Source organism: Esox lucius, chromosome 21 (assembly GCF_011004845.1).
Source record: "Esox lucius isolate fEsoLuc1 chromosome 21, fEsoLuc1.pri, whole genome shotgun sequence".
In the NCBI taxonomy this organism is placed as follows: domain Eukaryota; kingdom Metazoa; phylum Chordata; class Actinopteri; order Esociformes; family Esocidae; genus Esox; species Esox lucius.
In genome coordinates, this window is record NC_047589.1 from 27,616,758 (window position 1) to 27,642,771 (window position 26,014).

The following is a 26,014-nucleotide window of genomic DNA, read 5'->3' on the forward strand; positions in this document are numbered from 1 at the left end:
TTTTATTAAACATTGCTGGCACTTGCACGGAACACTCACACATACACAAACAAAGTTAATGAAGGGGTGTTGCAGTGATTATAAGGTGTAATTGCCAATCAGTATGTTGAATAAATGCTATTGAATTATCTCAGTTTAACACACAGAACACACACTGTTTCCACCTCTCCCTCCCTCCCTCTCTCCCTCCCTCTCTCCCTTTCTCTCTCCCTCCCTCCCTCCCTCCCTCTCTCCCTCCCTCCCTCCCTCCCTCCCTCCCTCCCTCCCTCTCTCCCTCTCTCTCTCCCTCTCTCCCTCCCTCTCTCCCTCCCTCCCTCCCCCTTCTTCAGTGTCTACCCAGTGTTCTGCTCTGGCCAATTAATTGATTGACCTGTTGGTCTGAGAGCTGTTAATCAACCTATTAAATCCAAGCAGAGTGGTGCTTTAAAACAAAAAGGGAAAGCCGTTTATAAAGACCTGAACAAACGTGCACATGCAGTGTACACGGGTCCACACAGAGGTCAAGGGGTGGGGGGGGGGGGGGTCTGAGTGGACCCATCAGAGGGCTTTTGTACCTCCGCAGCCAAAGCTACTTAAAGGAATAGTACACCTCAGAAATAAAGTGGTGTTTTTTTCCTGGTGTTAAAACATCAGAACTTTGGGATAACTCATGCCAATGGGGTGTAGCATAAGCTCCCTGTGGGTAATGAAATCTGTGGGGAGAGAGCGCATGTATAGACTTGATTAAATCCCAAGTTTAATGCTGCGTTGAGCAACTGACATAGATAAGGAAGAATGTGCCCTACATTAGATATCAGTAGTCACTTCATCTACATATATTAAAAAGGTAGCATCTAATGGTGATAGGAAAAAAACTGTTTTGTGGCAGCATTGACATTGAAACTGCTCAGGCACAAATCTAAACCAAAATGAAATGAATTGGTGGGTTCCATAAAGAGCGGTGTCATTGTCGAATGCTATGCCACAAGACTTAACCCAGGCAGAAAACAAGTTCCGCTATTTAATGTTTTATAAAAATATAATATATTTAGAGAGCCTATCCTCATCCTAAAGTTTCTGTACTGTACCAATATTAATATGAGTTATTACTTATTATTATTATAATTTTTCTTTTGAATATTGAATATGTAAAATAACAGATGGTATATTTTCTTGTCTGTAACTGTTCTGTACCTTGTCTTCTGTTTGATGTTTTCAGGAAGAGTGGCTGCAAAGCTTTTGGGAATCACAAATAAACAAAACACCCACTGGGCTTAGAAGCACAGGCTCAGGGGCCAGACGTTTATGGTCATTTTACCACCAAGGGGTTCTACTCTGTTTGATTGGCTGTATTGGGATTCTAGGCTCACAGTCGGATGGTATAATGTAATTGGCTAGTGGGGCAGAATCACAGAGGACAGAAGAGCTGCTGGAAAATGTTTGGTGAGGCAGAATAGTGGAGTTCTGCAACAGGCTGTGGATATGATGCTGAATCAAATTCACGGATGTCACACACACTCCAATTTTCTTCAGTAGATGGTGTTTTTAGCAAGTATGAAAACCTGTCAGTGTGGACCTAAGCTGAAGAATTACATGGAGATGAGGGGGCATTTCCATTGGATCAACTGTAGGCTACTATTTATGTCACATTTTAATGAGATCACATTTTTTTCATATTCAACTACAGGCTGATTAGGGTTTGTATGTATTTGAAAGAAAAAATGTATATATAGCTTTGGAAAAAATTAAGAGACCACTGCACCTTTTTCTTTCCAAAAAATTCGAAAAGGTTTTGAGTGACAAACACAAGGGTTAAAATTAGGAGACCACTGCAAATTGAACACTTCTGTTCCTCACTCAAAACGTCCCTTTTCAACTTTTTTGGAAAGAAAAGAAAAAGGTGCAGTGGTCTCTTCATTTATTCCAGAGACGTATATAAAACCTGGAATTTTCAGTGAACACAAAAGCTGGTATGAAAGACTATAGGATGCAAACTCATATTGGTAAAAACTACAAAGTGAAAGTTCTTGGCATTGTTTATTAATAAATTATTAGCTCAATCATTCTGTAAAATAAGTTTTACCTTGTTAGGTAAAATTGTTTTGCCGCATTACTTTGGGACCTGCAGTGCCACTTTTGGAAGACAGAAGTTAAATGGCAGGAACCAGGAGAACACAAGGAAAATGGCCGGACCCAGGAGAACACTTGTTAAATGGTAGGACCCAGGAGAACACAAGTTAAATTGCAGGAACCAGGAGAACACAAGTTAAATGGCAGGACCCAGGAGAACACAGGTTAAATGGCAGGAACCAGGAGAACACAAGTTAAATGGCAGGACCCAGGAGAACACAGGTTAAATGGCAGGAACCAGGAGAACACAGGTTAAATGGCAGGAACCAGGAGAACACAGGTTAAATGGCAGGAACCAGGAGAACACAAGTTAAATGGCAGGAACCAGGAGAACACGTTTAATGGCAGGAACCAGGCAGATGCTTTGTTTTTACCTCACACACACACACCCACACAGACACCCACACACACACACACAATACAGCAAAAGCTGTAACTAAAAAGCATTGGATGTGTGTACGGATCAGGCCTTTGATTGGATCAAGAGGAGCAGAAGAAAGCAGGCCTGCTGAACAGAACACTCAACAGTCGCGCCTCCTCCCTCCACTGGATCTGATTAGCTCTGTGCTGATGCCTGGCAGACCCACGGGGAGGGGCAGCTCAGGCTGCTGGGTCACAGCCCTGCAACAGATTAGGATGAGATACGTGGGGGTGGGGTGGGGTGGGGTGGGGTGGGGTGGGCCCTCCCGCTGGGTGCAGGCCCTCCCGCTGGGTGCAGGCCCTCCTGCTGGGTGCAGGCCCTCCCGCTGGGTGCAGGCCCACAGAGCGTCTGACGAGCATTACACCGCTGACCGGGCTAAAGGCTGACGTTACGAGAGGACAGAACGTAACAGTAAGCATGGAATGCTTGGAAACCAGCCCCAGATACTGTAGGTCAATTGAATCGATAGTTGGTTTGGTGAAGTAACTAGGCTAATGGGGGAGCGTGCTGTTCGACAGGCTGGCAACCGTGACAACAGGGCAGAAGACTGGAGCCTTGGAGATGTGTCAGGGGAATCCTGGCTCACAGCAGCAGAGGGGACGCTGGGGGATGTGACAGGGTCAAGCTTAGCCTGTCTCGCTGTGGAGGATGTGACAGGATCAAGTTGAGGTGGCAGTGTGCTTCCAATCTCACAGTCATTGTTTTCTGTCATTTGTCATTTATTTTGAGGTGAAAAGGTGTGGTTGGTTAACCAAAAAGTCAATTTCCTACCTGATAGCCTTATTCAGAACCTTTTCAAGTCTTCCACATAAAAGCCATTGACACTTGGAGTTCTGCCAACATCTCTTTATTTGCCTGGGAACTCAAAATGAAATATTCTTCACTATCGTTCACTGGGCAACATGTAGTTTGGACTGGAGCAAAGAGTTTGGCTAGCCAAGCAAGAGTGTTTTGGGGTTTTCTAGTGTCTCACTATGATATCATGTCTAATGTCTAAAAGTGATATCATGTCTAGTGTCTCACTGTGATATCATATCTAGTATCTCACTATGATATAATGTCTAATGTCTAAATGTGATATCATGTCTAGTGTCTCACTGTGATATCATATCTAGTGTCTCACTGTGATATCATGTCTAGTGTCTAAATGTGATATACTGTCTAGTGTCTCACTATGATATAATGTCTAATGTTTAAATGTGATATCATGTCTAGTGTCTCAGTGTGATATCATATCTAGTGTCTCACTGTGATATCATGTCTAGTGTATAAATGTGATATAATGTCTAGTGTTTAAATGTGATATCATGTCTAGTTGTCTCACTGTGATATCATATCTAGTGTCTCACTGTGATATCATGTCTAGTGTCTCACTATGATATCATGTCTAGTGTCTAAATGTGATATCATGTCTAGTGTCTCACTGTGACATCATCACATTCTGTCTTTAAGTATCTCCTTTTACTATGGTGGAGAATTACATTTTTTACTGTGTCCGACACTGGCACATTTACAGTTATAAGGTGTTCATGTGTTGCAGTGCAAAGGGCTTTTTGAATGCAATGTTAGATCAGAGTAAAAGGTTATGGAAATGACTAAGGGGTTTAACATTTGTTAAACTTTTACAGCCGGAGCTTCATGGCAAGTTGTTCAGAGAAGCTGGTTCCTGTTTTTGGAGGTGTCTTGTCACAATCTTGATCTCTGAGATGTGGTGGTTGGATCTGTGTGTGTTTCTGCTGTAGAACGAACACAGCCTTATATATAAAAAAAAATGGTGTGGCACAAACCATTTCAAAATATAGGATACATACCAGTAAAGCTACAAAACTCCCTCTTGCTACTGATGTGTTTATTTAACACATCAACAAACAGCGTGGCTCCACAAAACACTTTTAACGACAGAGAGGCTTGCTTCTACCAGGTGTTGTTGTACACATACTGGAGAGAGAGAGAGAGAGAGACCTTCTTGTGTATTTGCTCTCCTTCTCTCTCACACACATGTAAAATTACCACTGTCACATTTAAAAACCTAAATTAGGAATGCATCCAAGCTCAGAACCAATGTGCCTACAGGGACATATGCGAACAGCAATGAGCTCAACACCACTGAAGGCCACAACGCAACAGAAAGACAACTTTTTAGGGATACAGATCCATTCTATGACAACAACCTTAATAGATAAGCATGGACACACTGACACTCGTCACCATCTATATCAATCGATCCAGCACAAAAATATGACCAATGACAACAAAGGAAGGATGATAAAATATGCTTTCACTCACCAAGGCTGAGGGCTCACTTGAAGAGAAAGGTGGCATGGCGGTTCTTCCTCTGGGCAAACTTTTCAATGACTTTGGGAAAGAAGTCATGTAGCTGCTGAATCAGCTGGCTTTCGATGGACAACATGGCCAATGCGTTGAGTTGCAGCTGTCCCATGATATTGTGAGTGAAGGTTTTTACCCTCTTCAAGGTGGAAAAGTTCCTCTCTGACTCGGATGTCGTCATAGGTGTTGTTATGATAATTTTCAGCAGAGTGACGGTCTCAGCAAAAGCCTCCTCTATGTTGTTCTCATGGATGGATGTTAACAGAGACAGGGCCGTCTAACCAGTGTGAAGCTCAGTGTGGTATACAGTGGTCAGCACAGACTTAAACTTTTCCTTGTTTCCTAGAGGCCATAGTTTCACCGCACAGTCAAGCTCAGATGAAGGGAATAACAGGACAAATTGTGGGAAGAGCAAGCTGTAAACCAGCTTGGCAGCGATCAGATGGTCATTTTGTGAAAACCTCTGCTCCACCTGGGAGATGACTGTGTCGCATGCCTCCTTCATCACCGGCGCTGTGTTGGTTACTCGTCGGCCTGGCTCGTCTGTTCCATCGTGAACGGTGGCAGCCTATTCAACAGTTTGCTTCCGCTTATTCTGGACATTCTCCTTGAAACAGGTGATCCCACACCTAATCCCAGATGCATCAATGCTAAATTTTTGCAGAGTGTTGTATAAAACATCAACTTCTGGCATAAGGAAGAAAAACTATTCCAGCAGCTGCAGAAAGACCCGGTCTATGGTCGCCTCATCCCATCCTGGTTGTGTGCGTATGTCCTCTATACACAGGAGCAGCGCAGCGCGGTTTTCCCAAACTGCATTGACAGTTCTACTTTTAAAGTTCCATCGTACAGCGGGTGGCTTTGGAATGCGTCTCTGTGTTGTCTCAGCAAGTGCTGCAACACGTTTTGGAGGGCCAGAAAAAAGGTGACAAAAGCAGTTAAATCTGCAAAAAAACACCTTCAGGATGCTCATCCTTGCTGAACAAAGTTGCTGCAAGGTCAGGTTCAGCTGGTGAGCATAGCAGTGAACAAACTGGGCATGTGCCTATGTCTCTTTTATTTGCGTCTGTACTTCTCTGACATTTCCACTCATTACAGCCGCACCATCATAAGTCTGAGCGATCAGCTTTTCTCCCAGCTTCAGTGGTTCCAGCACACCCTTGATGCTATTAGAGAGGCTGAATCCAGTTTTAACTTTGACTTCCACAAACTCCAAAAATCTCTTTGTCACTGTATTGTCATGTATTCCAACACCACTACCATTTGTGACATACAGGCAGATGAGACAAATTATGTCTCGTCCACTTGCTTGGCTAGAAGATGGGCTGAGCGTCATAGTGCCTCTGAAGTCTCGAATCGCCCTCACACAGTCTCAAAAATGCATCTGAATATTCCAGGAATCAGGTAGTCCACTTACTCGTTGTGCCCCCACAGTGCGGTTTCACATTTTCCACACAGTTTAATACATGTTATGATACGACTGAGAACGTAGCTGTTTTCCTCCACCTGTTGGTTATGCTGCTCAATGGAGCGCCTGTATGCACTGTCAACTTGGGCTGCGACATTTACCCTTCCAAGTAAGCCCAATGTCACAGCATTGTCCGGATGAATCCCACTGCTCTCATGTTTTGCAATCCTCACAGAAAGATGTTTCAAATCTTTGTAACCCGTCCTCGACCAATTACCATCTTCACCAAATAGCAGACATGGAAAACAGAAGATGCTAACCGTTAGTTACATTTTCTTAAAAAACCACTCCATGTTAAACCTGCGGTTACTTTTACCAGCAGTTTGAGTGATTACAATATCCCGGGGCTGATGGGCACCAAGTCGCTTTACTTCAAGTTTCTCCTCCAAATTAAGGGTTTCAAACCAGTGCTCGAGTATGAAATCCAAGTTATCTGGCGTTTGTGAAGCTAACAAACTAGCTAAGACACCCTACCCTCCTCGCTCATCTTGCCGACTAATGTCGGCGCCAGACAGACAGCCAATCAGGTCTGAAATACAAAATTACGCTGTAGTGGGGCTACCGGCTGTCAGCCCCACTTGGCATCAAATTTGATCTACATTGATCACACTAACATTCTGAGCATGCGTATTCATATTTTCACACGTACAATGTACATTGCATTGTGAGAGAGTGGTTAGCCCCACATTCATGCTTAGCCCATGGCCTACTACTGCAAACTTGAATCTGGAGAACGCAGTCTGAAGCAGCAAGGCAGGGACCAATGAACATTAAATAAATCCTAACACAAATTATATGCAATTTAGGAAGATGCTATATTCATTGATAATAAATTAGAGGAATCTTCAAGAAATAAAAATAACATAATTTTGTTGCAGTTCTTTCTGTTGAAAGAACCAGTCGCCCCAGTCGCCCTTAATCAAAAGATCTAGAAATGCCTATAGATCACACATTCCTGGAGTATTCAAACTGGGAACAAGAGGTATAACACGTGTTTTTATCCACCATAGCAGTAAAGAAAAAATTTATAATATATATTTTTTTATGATATTGGAAATTTTTTTTTATAGTTAATGGAAATTAAGGTCAAATTATGTATGTGACGTGCTTCCTTAGCAAGGTCTTTATTAGCCGTGTAAGTCAATACAGTAGAAAATAGGTGTCAATCCTAAGATTCACGTTAACACGTTTAGAGCAGGAAACTGATGCAACAACTACTTTATGCACAAGTGGCTTACTCTGTCAGACACACATGAGGGTGTTTCCCAGAAAGAGGAACCTATATACTTTTCATTTACACCAGATGCCATAATCAGAACGAACTATCATCTGCATTTCTAAAGAGGGGATTTTCTTTTTTTTTTTTTCGGTAAAACGGTTATGCATTTTCCTTTGCAATGGCGTATGAATCATCCCAAAACTACCGAGTAGTACTGTTACAATCTCACATTGAGCGAACAATTTGGTTTGCAAGGGGTTGGGGAAGTGTTTTCTGGGCTAGCCCCCATTTAGATCTGATGACAATCTGAAAGTATTCATGATGTCAACGTTTCAGACAGGAATTAATCTGCTCAGACAAAATTGGGGAGAGAGAGAGAGAGAGAGGGAGAGAGAGAGAGAGAGAGAGAGAGAGAGAGAGAGAGAGAGAGAGAGAGAGCGATAGTAGGCTACAAAACTAATCCGATTATGGGACTATACAGTTTACTGAGCGCCTGTTTCTCGACTATACTTTGGCTGGGTGTATGTGTGGCACTTTTATTTTGTACAACATGATGATAACATTACAAAAGTCGGCGGGACTAAATCCGGTTTTGCTTTCCGTCGTCAAGGGGGATTTCGACTGTGGAACTTTGAATCACAAGCCTTACATTTTCGTACTGCTTCGGGCGTAATGTAGCCTATAACATTTCAATGATTTAAAACATGATTTAACAGAAAAACAGTTGTATAACCTGTGCTCCAACGTTGCCTATTATTTTTGCTAGGTAAGCGCAGTTTTTATTTCTCTCTGAACTCAGGATGCTGGAGTTGAAATGTTATCCCGGGAATATTCTCCGGCGGAGAACGAGCAGCTGCAGTTGGCCAGTTTGATCAAATCAATCTAGTAGCCAAACCGTCATTGTCATTTAATGTCCATACTCTTTACAAAGTTCAACAAATACTCGCGTTGATGTTGGCAAAAACCTCTAAGTGCTCTTTGCCACACAAGCACCATTCTTCCCCCTGAAGGGCAAACACCTTGGGGGTTAGATGGTGCTGATCACGGACGAGAGAGACGGAGGAGTCTCCTCTACCACGTCCCGCGTCAAACACCACAGGCAACTGAGACCCAAAGGCGCCAGCGGCATCGCCCAGGTCCACCCGATCATAACAGAAGAATCGCCGTCTTTATCGGACGACGACTCTTACCTCGGGTCCTGCGAGTCTGAGGGGGACGAGAACAACGACTACGAGGAATATGACGATTTATCTCTACTACCGGACACCAGAAGTATCGCCTCGGACGACTCGTTCTACCCACCCGATGATGCGTTTGCTGACAACGAGCGGACCCCCTCTCCGGACAGTCCGGAACCCCTCTCGTTCTTCCAAGCATGCTGCACTAACAACGCCACGAGAGTCCGGACCATGATCCGACAAGGTGTGAGGGAGGAGGAGGTGAGGGAAACTGATAAAAACAAAAGGGTAAGTCGCACTGACTGTGGCCAAATATGTATCTAAAAGTGTTTTGTTTTAATACATTGCATATCGTTGCTGGTCCTTATGACGTTTTTTTTTGGGATAGAAATGGGCAGTTTGGCACAATTTGGATACACTGTTTCAACTGTGCGTAATTACGCATGTTCGACGAGTCAATCCAAAGTAATCAACTCTCTATTTCGCTTGGACTAAATCAACAGTATGTTGCAAGGATCCCACGTTTAAGGGTTTAAGTGACGGTAGACTTTTAGAGTTTTGTATTCATTGGATTCACAGTAGAATCAGAGGCAGGGCCACATCTAGAAGCAAGAGACCCTGCTGTTTGTCTCGCACCAGGGGCCCTGGGCTGTTATTGAGCTGATGTCCTGAACATTACACAGATACATGACATTTAACCCAGATCCCAGTTTATGTTTTATCCAATTCATTTGACATACTCATGCTAATTACATTTCCTCTGCCATGTCCATATGTGTGTGTGTGTGTGTGTGTGTGTGGGCGTGTGGGCATGTGTGCGTGCCTGCTCAGAGTTTATGGGTCTAAAGTGAGGAGCCTGGAGCTCTGCTAGTCATAATTACAGCAACAGGAAAACAGGGTCTCTCACATTCAGCAGAACAGCCAGCCCTGTGTGTGTGTGTGTGTGTGTGTGTGTGCATGTGTGTGTGTGTGTGTGTGTGTGTGGATGGATGGATTCAGGGAACCTACACGAGAGCTAGTTAATTTAGATCTGTTTACTGACTTTCTAATATGAATACCTTCTGCTTTCAATAGTCCACTGAACCTTCTGAGAACAGTGTGGTTAATGCTTACAGGCAAACAGAGACACACTATGACTTAAAGGAGACATTATTAGGTGTTAGGGATACTGAATGTTTGACTTGACAAGGCAGGGACAGGTACCAGACAGTTCCTCACTGCTGCCAGGAGCTTGTGACAGTCTGTCCATGCTTGTTATGATCAAGGCTTGAACTTGGCCAGGTCCTAGTGGGTCTGAAACCGTGGGTCATAGGAATGTGTTAGTGTTTGAGGGAGGGCTGTTGTCCGCCTCAACATTTATCTGTTCAATTGATCAGCGTGTCATATTCAGTGGGAAAAGGAACGTTCCTCTTAAAGCACTTGGGAATTGTATTTCCCCCAGGGAAGAAAAACACGCCCTGTTGCAACACAGTGCAGTTGCTGGAGTTTATTTCTTCTGTAGAAAGAGGATCGTCTTTCTTGTTTTACTAACCAGGGCTGGCCTGTCTCATAGACCCAAAATGGGACTCACCAGTGGCCCCCCGGGTTGGGAGTCCAGTTGGCTCTCTGGACCTGTAGGGACCTAATGAACCGGACCCTCAGGGCACCTTCCCACGGGCCCCGGACTCCTGTAGATTTTGTTAATCATTCTCAATGAAATCGTATTAATTATGGTACAGAACTGCTGGAAGGCACAGCTGTGTCCACACGTTCAGTAAATTGTAACATTTTCACTTCTGCCCCTTTATGTTAATTTCAACTGAGTTTAAAAAAAAATGTTATTAGTTATTGTGGATCCAGAGTATGTATGTTGTTTGTCCTCAGATCATTTTTTGATAATTAGAAAAATGTGTTATTTCGTCACTCAGCATCCCTTCCCAAAATCATTGCATGTGCACATTGTGTTCTTCTTTTCAACGCATGGGACTGTTGCATAAGTGTGGGCACGCACACACACACACACACACACACACACACACACACACACACACACACACACACACACACACACACACACACACACACACACGCGCGCGCGCGCGCGCGTTCTGGCGGTGTGCAGGAGTGTAAGCACAGGCTGGTGTTCATACAGTGCTCTCTGGGTGTGTAATCAATGATGAGGTCACAAGCCTGAGGGAAGATCTGTGGAATTACATGGGAGTCAGAATGCCATGAAGCCAGCTGATTGTTTCTCCTAAACCTCCTGCTCAACTGCCTTACCGTATGTGTGTGTGTGCGCCTGTATGTGTGTGTGTGTGTGAATGTTTGTTTGTGTGTGTATGTGTGTGTGTGTGAATGTTTGTTCGTGTGTGTATGTGTGTGTGTCTGAATGTTTGTTTGTGTGTGTATGTGTGTGTGTGTGTGTGTGTGAATGTTTGTTTGTGTGTGTGTGTGTGTGAATGTTTGTTTGTGTGTGGATGTGGGACTGTGTTAGGATGGATGGCTCTGTGTCAGCATTCCTTGTCAAAGCCGCGTGTTTTGAATTCTCATGGGAAATAACTTCACTCAGGACTGTATGTGAGGACAGCAGTGTGTGTGGATATCCTGTGTTGGTAGACGGAGGTCCAAGCCCTTACAACTGACGACTGTACTGCCACCAAAACAGTTATTACTCATATCAATGATAGTTATTACTCACATTAACAATAGTTATTACTCACATCAACAATAGTTAGAACTCATATTAATGTTAGTTATTACTCACATCAACAATAGTTATTACTCATATCAATGATAGTTATTACTCACATCAACAATAGTTATTACTCATATGAACTGTAGTTAATACTCATGAGATGTTTATAAATCACATTTAAACAGCCTTGGGTGTTCATGGTGTTTTGAGTCCATTTTTACTGTACAGGCGAATTATTCCTATCACACAGGCACTGCAAACTACTCAGACCGCACACACAAGGTACAAAGCATTTCACATAATGGTTATGACACAAATTATATGTTGAGATGCAAATTAAAGAATGTCTGGCCAAATACGTTGATTGTAGAATTTTTATACAGCGCAACAGAGGGATTAGAGGTTTGTTAGGTTCTACTTTGTTTAGTCACAGAAACAACAGACAATGTTTTCTTCCGGGTAAATTATCTCTGAAATGAGGAATGTCGACGTTGGCATTCCACCATACCCTCAACAAAGCTCTGTTTTTGACTCTCCACATGACACAGGAACTATCTGACGTCCTTTGGACTGAGGCTTCTAAGGACATCTGTATCTGATACACAGACACAAACAAAATCCGTTTAATATTTGAAAAGAGGTTAAATATTGAAAGAATTAGTTAAACATGTAATGCTTGTTTGCCATTGCTGTAGTTTTGATTTTGTAAAGTTGAATACTGGCTTCTCGGTCTGTTGAAGACAAAGAACAATGAACAACACACGTTATTGTAATATGGTTCCATACTGAACAAACATCCTGTCTTGGGGTTAAAGGTCATCCTTTTGAATGGAGACCACTTCGATGACAGAAATCATCTCTGGCTCCTGTAAGGAACCCTAGCCCAAGCACTACCTAGAGTGGACTTTATTTACACTCTAAATAATACAAGTCCTCCTTCTTGTGATTGATCTATTTTTAGAATAAGTGGTTACACGTTTAACATATTATGTCTTTGACACAAACAAACCACTCTCAGAGGAGTGTGTGTGTGTGAGCTTGTGTCAGCAGTTTCACTCTCTGTCTCTCTCTCCATCTGTCTTGGTTAATTCTCTCCCACTCTCTCTCTCTCTCACACACAGATGAATGGACACACAGCAAATGAGCTCACTAGAATGAGGACAGCACTTTCTCTCTCGGGTCCGTGTTGACTTACATATCTGTCCCTCCTCTATTTCTCCCTCCCTCTCTGCCCCCCCCCCCCGCTCTCTTAATTATCTATCCCTAGCTCTTTCTACGTTTTCTGTCTTTATCTCTTGCCCTGCTGTGCCTCGCTCTCTGACCCTGTTTTCTTCTCTCTGTCTGATCTATCACAACAGGGCAATAGTCAGACAGATAGAGAGACACATGCCCTTGTTTCACTCTAAGCAGAGTAGACATGACTGTTTTGCGGTAACCAGAAACACATGGTACTCACCAAGCTGAGACAACAATGAAAACCGGGACGCGACCAGGACTTGCTGTCCGATTTGATGCCGACATAACAGCGCTGTCTGTGTTAACATGTATGTAAGTTCACTTATCCGTCCCACCAGACACATACCGTTCTTATCCCCCCCCCCCCCTAAGCCTTTCTATTCCTGGCTCTCTATATTCCCAGATTACTCTCTGGGTCTCTCTCTCTCTCTCTCTTTCCATCACCATACTGTGTGTGGTGTGTGTACCTGAGGCTAAGGAGCTGAGAGCAGTTTCACACCGTGACCCGGCTGACCTTCCCAACTCCCTCCTAGAGTATATGGTTATTATACACCGCCCAGATTGGGTGTTAGAGAAATGGTCACGTTTGCATCTTGTTTTCCCCAAAACGTTCTTAAATGGACCGTTTAAACTCTCTGTCTTTAAACATGTTAAGTATACATACCTATGGGGTTTATATTGTGTAAGTGGGTCTCCATAAGAAGGCTTAAATAGTCCATTTTGCTAATATTCGCAATTTTCACACGGCAGTACACTGCCCACACACACACTGTAAGTGTTGCGTATTTTCCATATTTACCTGAATTAGCCATTCTAGAAATTACAGTGAAAAGGTTGTAATGAAGGGAGAGGCGACCAATTTACGCTTAAGTGACCAATTACATAAACCTTCAATTTCAATTAATTTAACATTTCAAAAACGTGTTTAACAATTAATTTCCTACTGTGAGTGTCAGCGCAGAGTCCTTCCTTGACTAGATATTATATAACTGTACATTACATACTGCACCGGGTTAGCCATAAGGGTATCCATGTGATTTACTCTTGGAGGGTTGGAGCTGCTGGCTGTGCCCCTCAGTCTTCTACGCTTCCCTGACTTCAACCCACATGGTGGACCCCCTTAACTGGCCTGGTGGGGCAGTCGGTGGTCCTCACCGTGCCGTCACAGACCCCACGAGGGCACAGGTGAAGACAAGAGACCTCTGTACATCGCTACAGCGTAAACGGATTCTGTTGTGATGGTTCAGAATGGGTTTTTGGACATTAAAGCACTGAATTCCCTGATCTCGCATTCAGTAGATGGCAGCCTCCCCTCTATTGTTTCCCCAAAGTTAACTGGTGACTGTGAAATGAGCAGGGGGTGCACACAGGGTTGTCTAGAAGTCTTTGGGGAGGTTTCTCAGCCCGTTTGATTTGTTTTCATGTTTGAAGCACTCCTAATAGGCTATTCTGTTGCCTGATTTCTCTTAGAAACAAAGAAAAGAACAGGAGCACTGAGAGTTGGCACTGAGGAATGATACTGAGGGTTGACACTGAGGGTTGACACTGAAGGTTGAGACTGAGGGTTGACATTGAAGGTTGAGACTGAGGGTTGACATTGAAGGTTGAGACTCAGGGTTGAGACTCAGGGTTGACATTGAGGGTTGACACTGAGGGTTGACACTGAGGGTTGACACTGAGGGTTGACACTGAAGGTTGAGACTGAGGGTTGACATTGAAGGTTGAGACTCAGGGTTGAGACTCAGGGTTGACATTGAGGGTTGACACTGAGGGTTGACACTGAGGGTTGACACTGAGGGTTGACACTGAGGGTTGACACTGAGGGTTAAATTCACATAAATCCAAATCAGCACGCTGCCGCTTTCCCTCTGTTGTTTGTTTGGAGTTGCCTGGTGACTGTGAAATGAATACATACATATGTCATTCATAACATGTGGACAGGACCTATAACCAAGTTATTATATCACCCCTCAAATGAAAAGTCAAAATTATGTTAATGCTTGAAATCTGTCTCGGTTGCATTGCTTTCAGAAGCAGCAGATTGCTGACGTACCAGAATAGCTGCAGTGCTTGGGAATTCTGCCTAGGACAAAATCTTAAACATTTCAGGACAATTGCCCAGATCCCAAATTTTCATTGATAGCAAAGATCCCTCAACTTTTCAATCGATCCCTCAACTTTTAACCACCTGTGTTTTGGTAAAAAAGCCAATGCATGGTTCTGGAGAGATGTAACTACTCTCACATTTGAAAGACAGAGCTATGAAAGCAAGGCCAGACCAAAAAGTTTTACTTCTATTTAGCTATTGAGGCTATTCAGTATTACATTTACATTGTACAAAACTGTCTTTGGAAATACAACCTGGAAAATACTTTGAGGTGCTGTTAGTGCCTATTTCATCAGGTAAGCTTTATATGTAGACTGACCAGGGAGACTGTAAATGATTCTGTCTCTCAGAGGCCCCCCATGTAGACTATACCAGAACTCATGCACCCACTACCTTGAAGGACTGCATTTGGGGTCTTTGACTATTTTTAGGGTCCTCTGACGCCTGGTGTAGGGGTCATGAGTGTCATGGAGCTGGGCGCTGGTGGTGAACTTTGGCCTTTGCATTGCCTTCAAAAGCTACTTACAGTGGAGTTTGGGTGTAGGTCCCCTACCGAGCGGGAATGCAGCTGGTTAAGATGTCCTCAGTGACGTTGACTCAATGTTAGAGAATGTTAAATATTGTCCAGCAACAACCTTTGGTATGGTGGTCATGGACACATGCAGGCAAAACATTTATACAGTATACATGCATCAATGGACACGTCTACACGTTTGACTCTTTCTGACCTGGACACCACAAACATCTGGACATTATTTACAGCAAGGAAGATTTGTGCCACTCGGGGACCATTTTATATTTTTTTTATATCAGCCATGAGAGAGCAGTAAACCATCTACATTAGCATCATTTCAACTGTAGAGTTTTTAAACACACCCTCACAAACACATACCCACCTCACACAGACATACACCCACAAACAAACCCAAAACCATCACGGTCAGCGCCAAACACAGCACCAGAACCCAGAACCCAGGACAAACTAGGCTGTGACACGTGGAGGAACGTGTCTGAATAAATAAACCTGTACCTCAGTTTCCTCTGTCCTCTCAGGCCTGCTGAGCAGTGTTCCCCCTCATCAATATATTTAATTATATTAATTGTCTTCTTTAGTCATTGTCTTATCCATCTTTACACAGTACATGTGTGTGTGCGTACCTCAGTATATATGATGTGGCCAGGTGCACACCTGTGCCTGTTTTAGAGTGTCCCGGTTTCAAAGGTGGGATCTTACACGTCTTTGGCCAACCAGTCCTCTTCGATGGCCACATTCCAGCCCTGTATAAGGGACTGTAAGAGGAGGTCTGCCCTGTTAAACATGTTGCACAAGCTAACAGCAAACACCATGTATTCAATTTTCCAACTTGAATATACTGCAAGGATTGAGGGCAGTGTATACTCTATGTAATAGATTAGGATTTGGGGAGCAAACATAAATTAATCCCGTTTTTAAGAATGATGGATTAAAGCCTTCCCCTTTGCCATGCTTAAAAAAAAAAAAAAACATCAAACTTCAGTGGTCCTGTTTTTATGACACTGATTCCGTGCTGCTGTTTTAAGGTACAGCAAAGCCAATGTTTCACACGCACACATTTAATTTAACAGAGATTTTCTCTGAAATCATGATTATGTACACACTCATACACACACGCTGTTTCCCTGGAAGGGGCTCTCTGGCTGATTGTTGTAGAAAGGTTGAGTGTCTGGCCTTGTTTTACCCTCCACTGCAGCCTATGGTGTTCAACGTGTGGGACTGTCTTGATATGTCTCGTGCATGTATCTGTGTGTGTGTGTGTGTGTGTGTGTGTGCGCGTGTGCGTGCATGTGTGTGTGCGCGTGGGTTTGTGTGTGGAATGCTCCAGACATGCTGCAGGGCATGTACAGTTCATCAGAAACAAAAACACCTGGACATGGATCTATGGAGGTTTTCCAACTAGTGAGTCTCACACAGGCCTTCTCTGTTGCTTCAGAAATACCCGCGGTGGGGGCGGCATGGGCGGTAGGGATCTTCTCGACTCACTAGCGCTCTAGCAACTCCCTGAGGCGGGTTGGGCACCTGCACGTTTAACCACGGTGGTCGAGGGCTGATTCCTCCAACCTACGTAGTACTGAGTGAATGTTGTGAAAAGCAGCAGCTAACGTTAATGTCTCGACCTCCTGAGACCCTGTGTCCGCATATGAGGACATGTCTTAGGCTTCCTGCACCATGTACTTCATTCTGCTAAACTTAAGCCTATTGTCCTTATGAGAGGACAGTTGTCTGTGCCATGCTTAGATATTATACTTATCAGGTCCTACTGATCCCAAAAGGCGAAGAGAAATTAAAAATGCATACATGATCAAAGCAAGCTCAGGTCTTAGAGGGTTTACTGGGGACATACTTTACCACTCTACTGTCCAGGAAGAAGACAGATGGACTGACGGAAAGACAAGCATGTGTTGAGGCATATAATAAATTGTCTGAAGATCCCCTACTGCTTTAAACATAGAATTTCACCCAGACTGTATTGCATTTGCAGGCCCCCCACTAAAATGATTGGCACCCTTGACAAAAATGAATAGGCTGAACAAAAGAGTGACTGGAGTCATTGTTTTCATTATAGGTACTGTATGGCGAAACTAAAACTAAGCTGGCTACAATCTTCAGTAGCTACATTATAGTAAGCCTAAAGTAAAGCTGTTTATGATTATATTGTGATGGACGAACTGCACCGACAACAAACAATATCCCCCCACACTAAACCACCCTGGACTAGATAACACTATCCCCCCACACTAAACCACCCTGGACTAGAGAATATTATCCCCCCACCCTAAGCCACCCTGGACCAGTTAGTACTACCCCCCCCCCATACACACACACACTAAACCACCCTGGACTAGTTAATATTATCCCCCACCCTAAACCACCCTGGACTAGATAATACTACCCCCACACCCTAAACCACCCTGGCCTAGTTAATACTACCCCCCCACCCTAAACCACCCTGGACTAGTTAATACTACCCCCCCACCCTAAACCACCCTGGCCTAGTTAATACTACCCCCCCACCCTAAACCACCCTGGCCTAGTTAATACTACCCCCCCCACCCTAAACCACCCTGGACTAGTTAATACTACCCCCCCCACCCTAAACCACCCTGGACTAGTTAATATTATCCCCCACCCTAAACCACCCTGGACTAGTTAATATTATCCCCCACCCTAAACCACCCTGGACTAGTTAATATTATCCCCCACCCTAAACCACCCTGGACTAGTTAATATTATCCCCCACCCTAAACCACCCTGGACTAGTTAATACTATCCCCCACCCTAAACCACCCTGGACTAGTTAATATTATCCCCCACCCTAAACCACCCTGGACTAGATAATACACGTTTGGCAAGAGAAGAGGACGAAAAAAGCAGTGTTATTGTTTAAATAAATGAGGCAGGATTCGACATTGGGTCCCTTTAAGGCAGATAGATATCCACAGGTCTCCACAGTTAAATCCCACAGCCATTATTTTCCATAAGCAAGGGTCAAATCCATTGCTGTTCTAACATCAGTTACCCTGTATGTTATGAAGTAAAGATTCATTGCTACAGATCTCAGTAGGTAGTGTCTTACCTAGCCAAACGAAGCAGAAAGTGAATTCCCTCTGCCACTGTTTGTTTATCATGGCACATTTTGCACTCTTGGTCCGGATAAAATGGTTGTGATCCAAATGTGATTAGTAAATACATTCACGAATCCATATTTAAACGTTTCACCAGGATATTGTCAGGTGAAAGCTTGTTTAAAACATGTATGATCATTTCCAAAAATGTATCCTTTAAATCATGATGACCACCCACTTTGTTGTGTAATATAAAGTGAATAAGCTAGCTCAGTCTCCAGCGATGTTTTCACAACTCACTAAGTATTTTGACTCTTTGTACATTCGTCAAGATATCTACCGATATGACATCCAATGGCTGTATCAATCAAGGACAAATGCTACTACACATCTTTTTTTTATAGTGATCTGTATAAAGTGGAGACATGGGTAAATGAAAGAAAACCTGATCCCGCTAGTCCCATTCCTAGACTCCTTCTGACCAGTTATGTGTGAAACAAATCTCACTGACCTAGAAATCTCTCAAACAGGATACAAACCACCAAAGGGCCCCCAGGAAAAAATGGAAACCACCAAAGGGCCCCCATGAAAAAATGGAAACCACCCTAAGGCTGAAACATTTTAAAAGCTCTAGTCTCTAGATTACATGTGCAGTATCTGTACTTTAAATAATTTGAAGGTCAGACATGCTGAGATGCCTCAATAATTCGACAGTTGATTTTCCGAAATTAAGCCTTGGCTTCCGTGTGTCTGCCTCTGTTTCAGGCTGTTGATTTTCTGATTTACCACTTTTGTTCCCATGGCATCTATCAAATAGGAAAAACCAGTATTAAATTGTTACTTTTTTAACTGCAAAAGTAAATCTACATCCGCTGTTTTCCACTGAGCCTGATTCAGACGTAACCAGAGAATGTTTGTCTGACAGGTCATTGGCATAAACATTTCCCCAGACAAGTTGTGGAAAAAGAGTCAACAGAATAAATTGAAAGCAATCAATGACATTCAAGTGACAAGAGGAGGTTGCAGCCTTGAAATGCAGGTAATAGATGGCTGGACAGGAGGTCTCAGGTGGGCGTGACATGCTCATTGCATATATTATGCATTAAACTGAAAACATGCACATCATTATTCCTATGATGTGTGATGTGTGTATGAGGTGCCATCAGCTCAACTCAACCATATATCTAATTGCAACAAAATATCCTAAAACAAAAAATTTGTCACGCAAACAGCTAGCCACACAGTTAGGTTTATAACTGAATATAGTTAAAACTATGTGCTTTGGACGTGTATGTTGCTTACAGTGTTTCTCACATGGTCAGCTTGCAGACACCTGGGCGGTCACCAGGAGTTGTAACCCTTAACATAACCCGGGCAGTTCTAGGCCAGTTCTAGGCCAGTTGTACACTGCCTTCGTAGATCCCGTCACGGCCTGCTGCACACATTGTTTGTAGTGGCGCCTCATCGGAGTGCCCGAGGCATGTTTTTACTTGTTACTTTTCTACTAATTAGCTGACTAGAAAAAAGATTTTCCTGTCGGTATTTGCCCCTTCTTCATGACCAGCACCCCCAGGATATCCTTTTCTCTTGCTCGCTCTATCGCCTCTTCTTTGTCTTGACTTCTTCGTGACACCCTCCAGCACCCTTCTCCACCCCTCCTTGGCCTCTGGAAGTTACCCTGTTTGTTTTAGCTGTCTGGGAAACCCGGGGACTTTCACAGGGGTTTCTGAGCTGTCTACACACACACAAACACACACACATACATGTGTGTTTTTCTATCCTTGAGGACCAGAAGCCTAACCCTAACACAGAAATACAAGTTTCCCTTAGCCCTAACCCTAACCTTAACTTCAATAACCTAACCTTTGTGTCTAACCTAAACTCTATTGTTTAAACTGAAATCTAACGGATAGAGCCTAAACCTGAAAGAACCCCAATTCTAACACTTGTGCCCAATTGTAGGTTTGACCCTAAATCTCATTGTACAAATACACACATAGACCTAGATCGCACAAATACACATAGACCTAGATCACACAAATACATAGACCTAGATCACAGAAATACAAATACACACACAAAGATCTAGATCACGCATATAGACCTATATCACACCCACATCCACGTAAGCAAAGCGCACACTAACAGTTTTCACACAAGCTTTAAAGTGCTGTTTTAACTACAAACGAGTGTAATGTTGATTGTAGAGTGTTGGTTCTGGCAGGTACCTGCATGTATGTACATACAGAGCTCCCATGGGTCTGGGTTCTCTTTGACTCCGTCTTGGACATCACAGAGACTTGGATTTCACCAGAACTGAGATTTGTATTCATCATTTACACATCTTTAAGACGCGTGGCTGTTTTTGGCTCTGGGAACTAGATGGGCCTTTTCACAAACCAACTTTCCACGCGCATGCACGCACACAAACACACGCACACTGTCGCATTCCCGGAAAAGGAGTAGCCACGCCAACGCAGCAGGTACAGGGTGTGAGAGGGAAACAGAGCTGTATTCAGTTGAAGACAGAACAGTAAGACGCTTGTGTCTGAGGGAGAGGTATTAAACCCTCACCTTCTCTTTCTCTCCCCCTCCCTCCCTCCCTCCCTCCCTCCCTCTATCAGACAGGGCTGATAGTGGCGTGTTACCAAGGCTATGTGGACGTTGTCATAGCGTTGGCTCAGTGTTCTCGCATGGACGTCAACTGGCAAGACACAGAGGGGAATACAGCCCTAATCACCGCTGCACAAGCAGGTAGGACACAGATCCACACACGCGCAAGCACGCACGCACATACACGCACATACACAAACTCACACACATTTGTCTTTCTAGCCTTGAATGGATCTGAGATCTAATTTTGCCCCGGAAAGTCCATGTTCCTTATTCCCCCGACCTGGTAGCATTCTGCTCAGTCCTGACACACACAAACACACACACACACACACACACACGCAAACCGCTCAAAAAGGTTTACGTCCCCCTACCTCCACTCTTTCTCCCTGCTTTCCCTCCAGGACACATAATGATCAGTAACTACCTGCTGAACTATTTCCCTGGTCTGGATATAGAGAAGAGGAACTGCCATGGCTTCACTGCTCTGATGAAGGCTGCTATACAAGGCAGAGTAGAGTGTGTAAGGGCTCTGATGCTAGCAGGTACTGATGAACGCCAACTTACTCATGCCTAACTTTCTTTAAATATGTAGGATCATTGATATCTAACCGAAATGGAACTGCAAACAATGAATAGTAGCAGTAATAAGAGCTGTATTCAGGATGGGACCGTGGCGTGTTCTATCTGAAGGATGTTGTCATATATTTTTCTCTCCTCTTTGTCTGCCATCTCCTCTCCTCTTCTCACTCCTCTCCTCTTGCTCTTGGTCCTCCCTAAGGAGCTGACATGGAAGCCAGAGACTTTGGTCGTCAGCTGACCTCTCGGGAGTGGGCATTGTTCACAGGACGTTACGACACCGCCTGGGCCATGACACGCCTTCTCTCCAGACCCTGTCCTTTTCAGCTGTGTGATAGATACAGGTGTGTGATAGATACAGGTGTGTGATGAATACAGGCGTGTGATGGATACAGGCGTGTGATGAATACAGGCGTGTGATGAATACAGGCGTGTGATGAATACAGGCGTGTGATGGATACAGGCGTGTGATGGATACAGGCGTGTGGTGGATACAGGTGTGTGGTGGATACAGGTGTGGGATGGATACAGGTGTGGGATGGATACAGGTGTGGGATGGATACAGGTGTGGGATGGATACAGGCGTGTGATGGATACAGGCGTGTGATGGATACAGGTGTGTGATGGATACAGGTGTGTGGTGGATACAGGTGTGGGATGGATACAGGCGTGTGATGGATACAGGCATATGATGAATACAGGCGTGTGATGAATACAGGCGTGTGATGAATACAGGCGTGTGATGGATACAGGCGTGTGATGGATACAGGTGTGTGGTGGATACAGGTGTGGGATGGATACAGGCGTGTGATGGATACAGGGGTGTGATGGATACAGGCGTGTGATGAATACAGGCGTGTGATGGATACAGGCGTGTGATGGATACATGTAGACTGTACCTATGATGATTCCAGAGTGACCCCAGGTTCTATCCCAAACAGCTCAGGCACGGTGGTGTAATTCACACTGTGAATTCCTATTAATATCTGAGTCTATATATTTATGTCATGTCATAGTAATGCTTATTATAATTATTGTACTCCAGTACAGAGTGGTCTCCGCTGGCATCTCTGGTATCTAAAGCCCGGGAGCCGAGAGGATGTTTACAGCGATTTTCAGACACCATCCGCAGCGCTCTGACGTTCGCCAACATCACCGAGCCGGACGACAAAGGGGTTTTAGACCACCTGGTCACCGTGACGACAGCCCTGGGGAGCCCCTTCGTGGCATTAGCATGTACCACGGTGAGTCATAAACTATGGTTTCTCTCCCAACGGTCTTCTGTTCCCTGCTTCTCTTTCTCTCTCTCCCACCTGTTTCTTGCTCTTTTTCTTTGTTTTCAAAAAAGGTGCCCTCCTGTCGTTGCTCCTGCCTCTGTTTATATATAAAATACACATTTGTCCCTGATTGCCAGGTGTGCCCGGCCAGCCCACCCTGCGTGGGTAAACGTCGCTACTCTGTCCCGGAGATTCTCGCCAAACAGCTGAAAACCCAGAATGCCGAGAGGCTCGAAGGGCACCGCAGACTCCTCCAGAACTCACGGGTCACTCAGGTGCCTGAGCCTCCAAAGGAGCGGTGTTCCGGCCTGCCACCGCAGACCAAAAGCCCCAATAAGGTTAACCCTCCCCAGGGTATGGCGTACGCAGCTGGCGCCCCTCCCTCGGTGGCCCTGCGGAAGACCAGCCTGCTGCCTCTGGGTGTGCTTCGGCATAGCAGTGTGCGGCCGGGCCTGTCCATACCCAAGGTGAGAATCTCCAAGGCCCCCACGCCAACCCATGACCCTGAAAAGGTCCGCAGGAAGAGCAGCTTTAAGGACGGAAGGGACCTCCTACAGCTTCCCAAGTGGAGGTATAAAGAGCTGAAGGAGGAGAGGAAGAGAGCGGAGGAGGCAGAGAGAAAGAGGGTGGAGGCGGCCACGAGACATCACCTGGCCACTGGAAAGAGGAAATAGATGTACACAGGAAGAGATGTAACTCCACCCTGTTGCCCAGACACCAGGTCAGAGGGGTTTTGGTACTAGATATGTTTCATGTTAACTTATGTTCTTATTTATTTGCTTTCTTTTGGAGTAAAAGTGACAGGGTTTATTTTATAATGCAGTCGATTCCCAAAACCAGCAGTATTTCTGTGGCACGATTTCTTTATTATATCGTTTCAAATCCATTTGACCAGATTGTATACAGAGAAAATTTCACAGACATATTTCACAACACTTTATTGCCTAAAATGAAAACACAATAAGCTTTGGAAAGTGTTAGAATATACCAGAAGACGAGTTTACATTTCATGGTTTATAAATCCATTAAGTAAGCCTACAATGCTGTCAAACTGACTTAATGTCAATAAACTTACAATACGCTTTACTTTGTAAGCAATGGCATTTGACTGAGCAATAACAGTTTATTTTTAGGGTTAGGAGTTAGATATGCTTTCATATGGTGAAATAGCGGCTACTTTATACTGGCTTGTTTTAAACATTTTATTTTTCCAATTCTGTGAATGTATTTTTCATATAGATTGTAACTCATCAGGAATTGTTAATTAGAGATATAAGTGGCTTTGTTCAAACTTTATGTCTACTTAAGCAGGCATAGTTTTGCAAATGTTAGTGAATACAATATGTTCCCTGTCCAAGTGCAACATCTCAACACTACACTGTTTGCATTAAGACACTATATTATCTGTTATATCTAGGGGGACCTGGAACAATATTCTCTATGTTTACAGCTGAGTGCTATGCATGACATTACTGTCCAGCTGCACTGACCTCAGATCAGCATCTAAAACCTTCATACTGTGCTTACTACAAATACAAAATAGTGTGTCTATGTAAATAGGAAAGAACAGAAGTCTGGTAATAGCCAAGAGTAATAACACCAAGACCAGAAACGTATCAGGAAAGGTAATAGGAAAGGCAACAGGACAGGCAACAGGAAAAGTAACAGGAAAGGTAACAGGAAATGTAACAGGAAAGGCAACAGGAAATGTAACAGGAAAGGCAACAGGAAATGTAAAAGAAAATGTAACAGGAAAAGTAACAGGAAAGCACAGATGTGATATTGCTACTGTAGGGACTGAAGGGAAGACATTTCAGAGTGATAGCCCCAAAGACAGCACGGGACAAGAACCGTTGTAGCTGTGTCTACAGCCTTGCTTATTAGTTGCTACTGAGTTAACGGGGGACGGGACGGTTGGACGAATAATTATCTCTGTAAATAAATGGAGCATAACACTGAAATGCATCCCGAAAGTCAGTAATTGGAACCTGTATATGTGAATATTTCAACTCACCCCCCGGACAAAACACTCCAAGCCCAAATCTGCTGGTGGACTGAATACTGTGGAAACGCTCCATTAAACTCCATTATACTGGTCAGATTTTTGGAGTCTTTAGTCTAGGTGTTTTTCTCAGGAAGCCACACTTTTGTATGGAATAACGAAACATTTACAGTACTGTTTTTTTGTTTTTTGTTTGTTTCACATTGCTTGAGTGGCAAGGGGACCGGGAGGGGAACAGAAAACCCCGGGCTGTGTATCCAAGCAACAATGTTCTGGTTTACGGGGAATAAAAAACTAAACTGGTTTGGAATGAGTTCTTCCTTCTGGCACTTACTTTGCAGATAGCTCCTTCAGTGAGTAGAGTGCACCTGCTATGACTGGCTGTCGTGGTCGTCCTAGGTAGCTACGCCACACTGGTCACGGCTTTGGCCAAACCACTGATAAGATTGATTAATAGCCTGCAGAAACCATCACGCAGGATCCACTGTTATGAATGGAGAACCAATAGGATGAAGACCTAAGGGGGTTAATCAGGTCATCGTCATGGACACCAGCTGCCTGACACGGTCACCTGAGAATATAAAACCTTCCACTTTGTCAGCACTTCTGTCCAAATGGCAAATCTCCAGCGGCAAATCCACCACCTAACCGCAGATCTGGGATCAAACTGGGCCACACGCGGGGCCGGGACGCCCTCCGGTGCCATCTGCTGGAGGACAGGTATATTGCTGCGGAGACTGTGAAAAGCCATGACCACTAGCCCTGTTTATTCCCCATGCTAAAATGCACCCTTTTGCCCTGCTCCTCATCAGAGGTCTACACCTGCGACAGGTGTAGACAGGGCCGTAGCTGACGCGGGGACAGGTGGATATTATTCACCGGGCCCATGGCTTGGGGGGGCCCCACTGATCATAAAAATGTCAATTTTGTCTATAAGTGAGAGGACCTAGGAATACATATTTTCAGGGGGCTAAGGAATCCTAGTCCCAGCCCTGGGTGTCGACAACCAAGTGACTCTTACTGGACTAGTTGTACAATACAGGGGACAACCGACCCAGACAGGCCCCTTCGTCAAGGCATGTATGTGGGGTATCTAGTCTCTGGCTTTTCTTTAACCACCTGCTACGCCCCGTTAGTGTAGGTGAGACTTCATGTCGAGGTCACCTACACTCCTGTCCAGCGTATCAGTTATATCAGCCC

General features: G+C 44.2%; 1 protein-coding gene across 1 annotated transcript; it reads left to right on the forward strand.

The window, feature by feature from the left end:
• Positions 1-7,972: 7,972 nt before the first annotated feature.
• Positions 7,973-25,118, forward strand: ankrd33ba (ankyrin repeat domain 33ba). Its single transcript, XM_029116084.2, has 6 exons — positions 7,973-9,011; positions 20,968-21,097; positions 21,361-21,501; positions 21,738-21,879; positions 22,581-22,779; positions 22,950-25,118. Exons 1-6 carry the CDS (start codon positions 8,577-8,579, stop codon positions 23,484-23,486), a joined length of 1,584 nt encoding a protein of 527 aa, XP_028971917.2. The 5' UTR covers positions 7,973-8,576; the 3' UTR covers positions 23,487-25,118.
• The last annotated feature ends 896 nt before the right edge of the window (positions 25,119-26,014 follow it).

Bases quoted from the DNA above. Each gene is read 5' to 3' on its own strand.
- ankrd33ba (XM_029116084.2), top strand. From the start codon at position 8,577: ATGGTGCTGATCACGGACGAGAGAGACGGAGGAGTCTCCTCTACCACG. The intron at 9,012-20,967 runs GTAAGTCGCACT...TCCCTCTATCAG, and splicing joins AAACTGATAAAAACAAAAGG to ACAGGGCTGATAGTGGCGTG. The intron at 21,502-21,737 runs GTACTGATGAAC...GTCCTCCCTAAG, and splicing joins AAGGGCTCTGATGCTAGCAG to GAGCTGACATGGAAGCCAGA.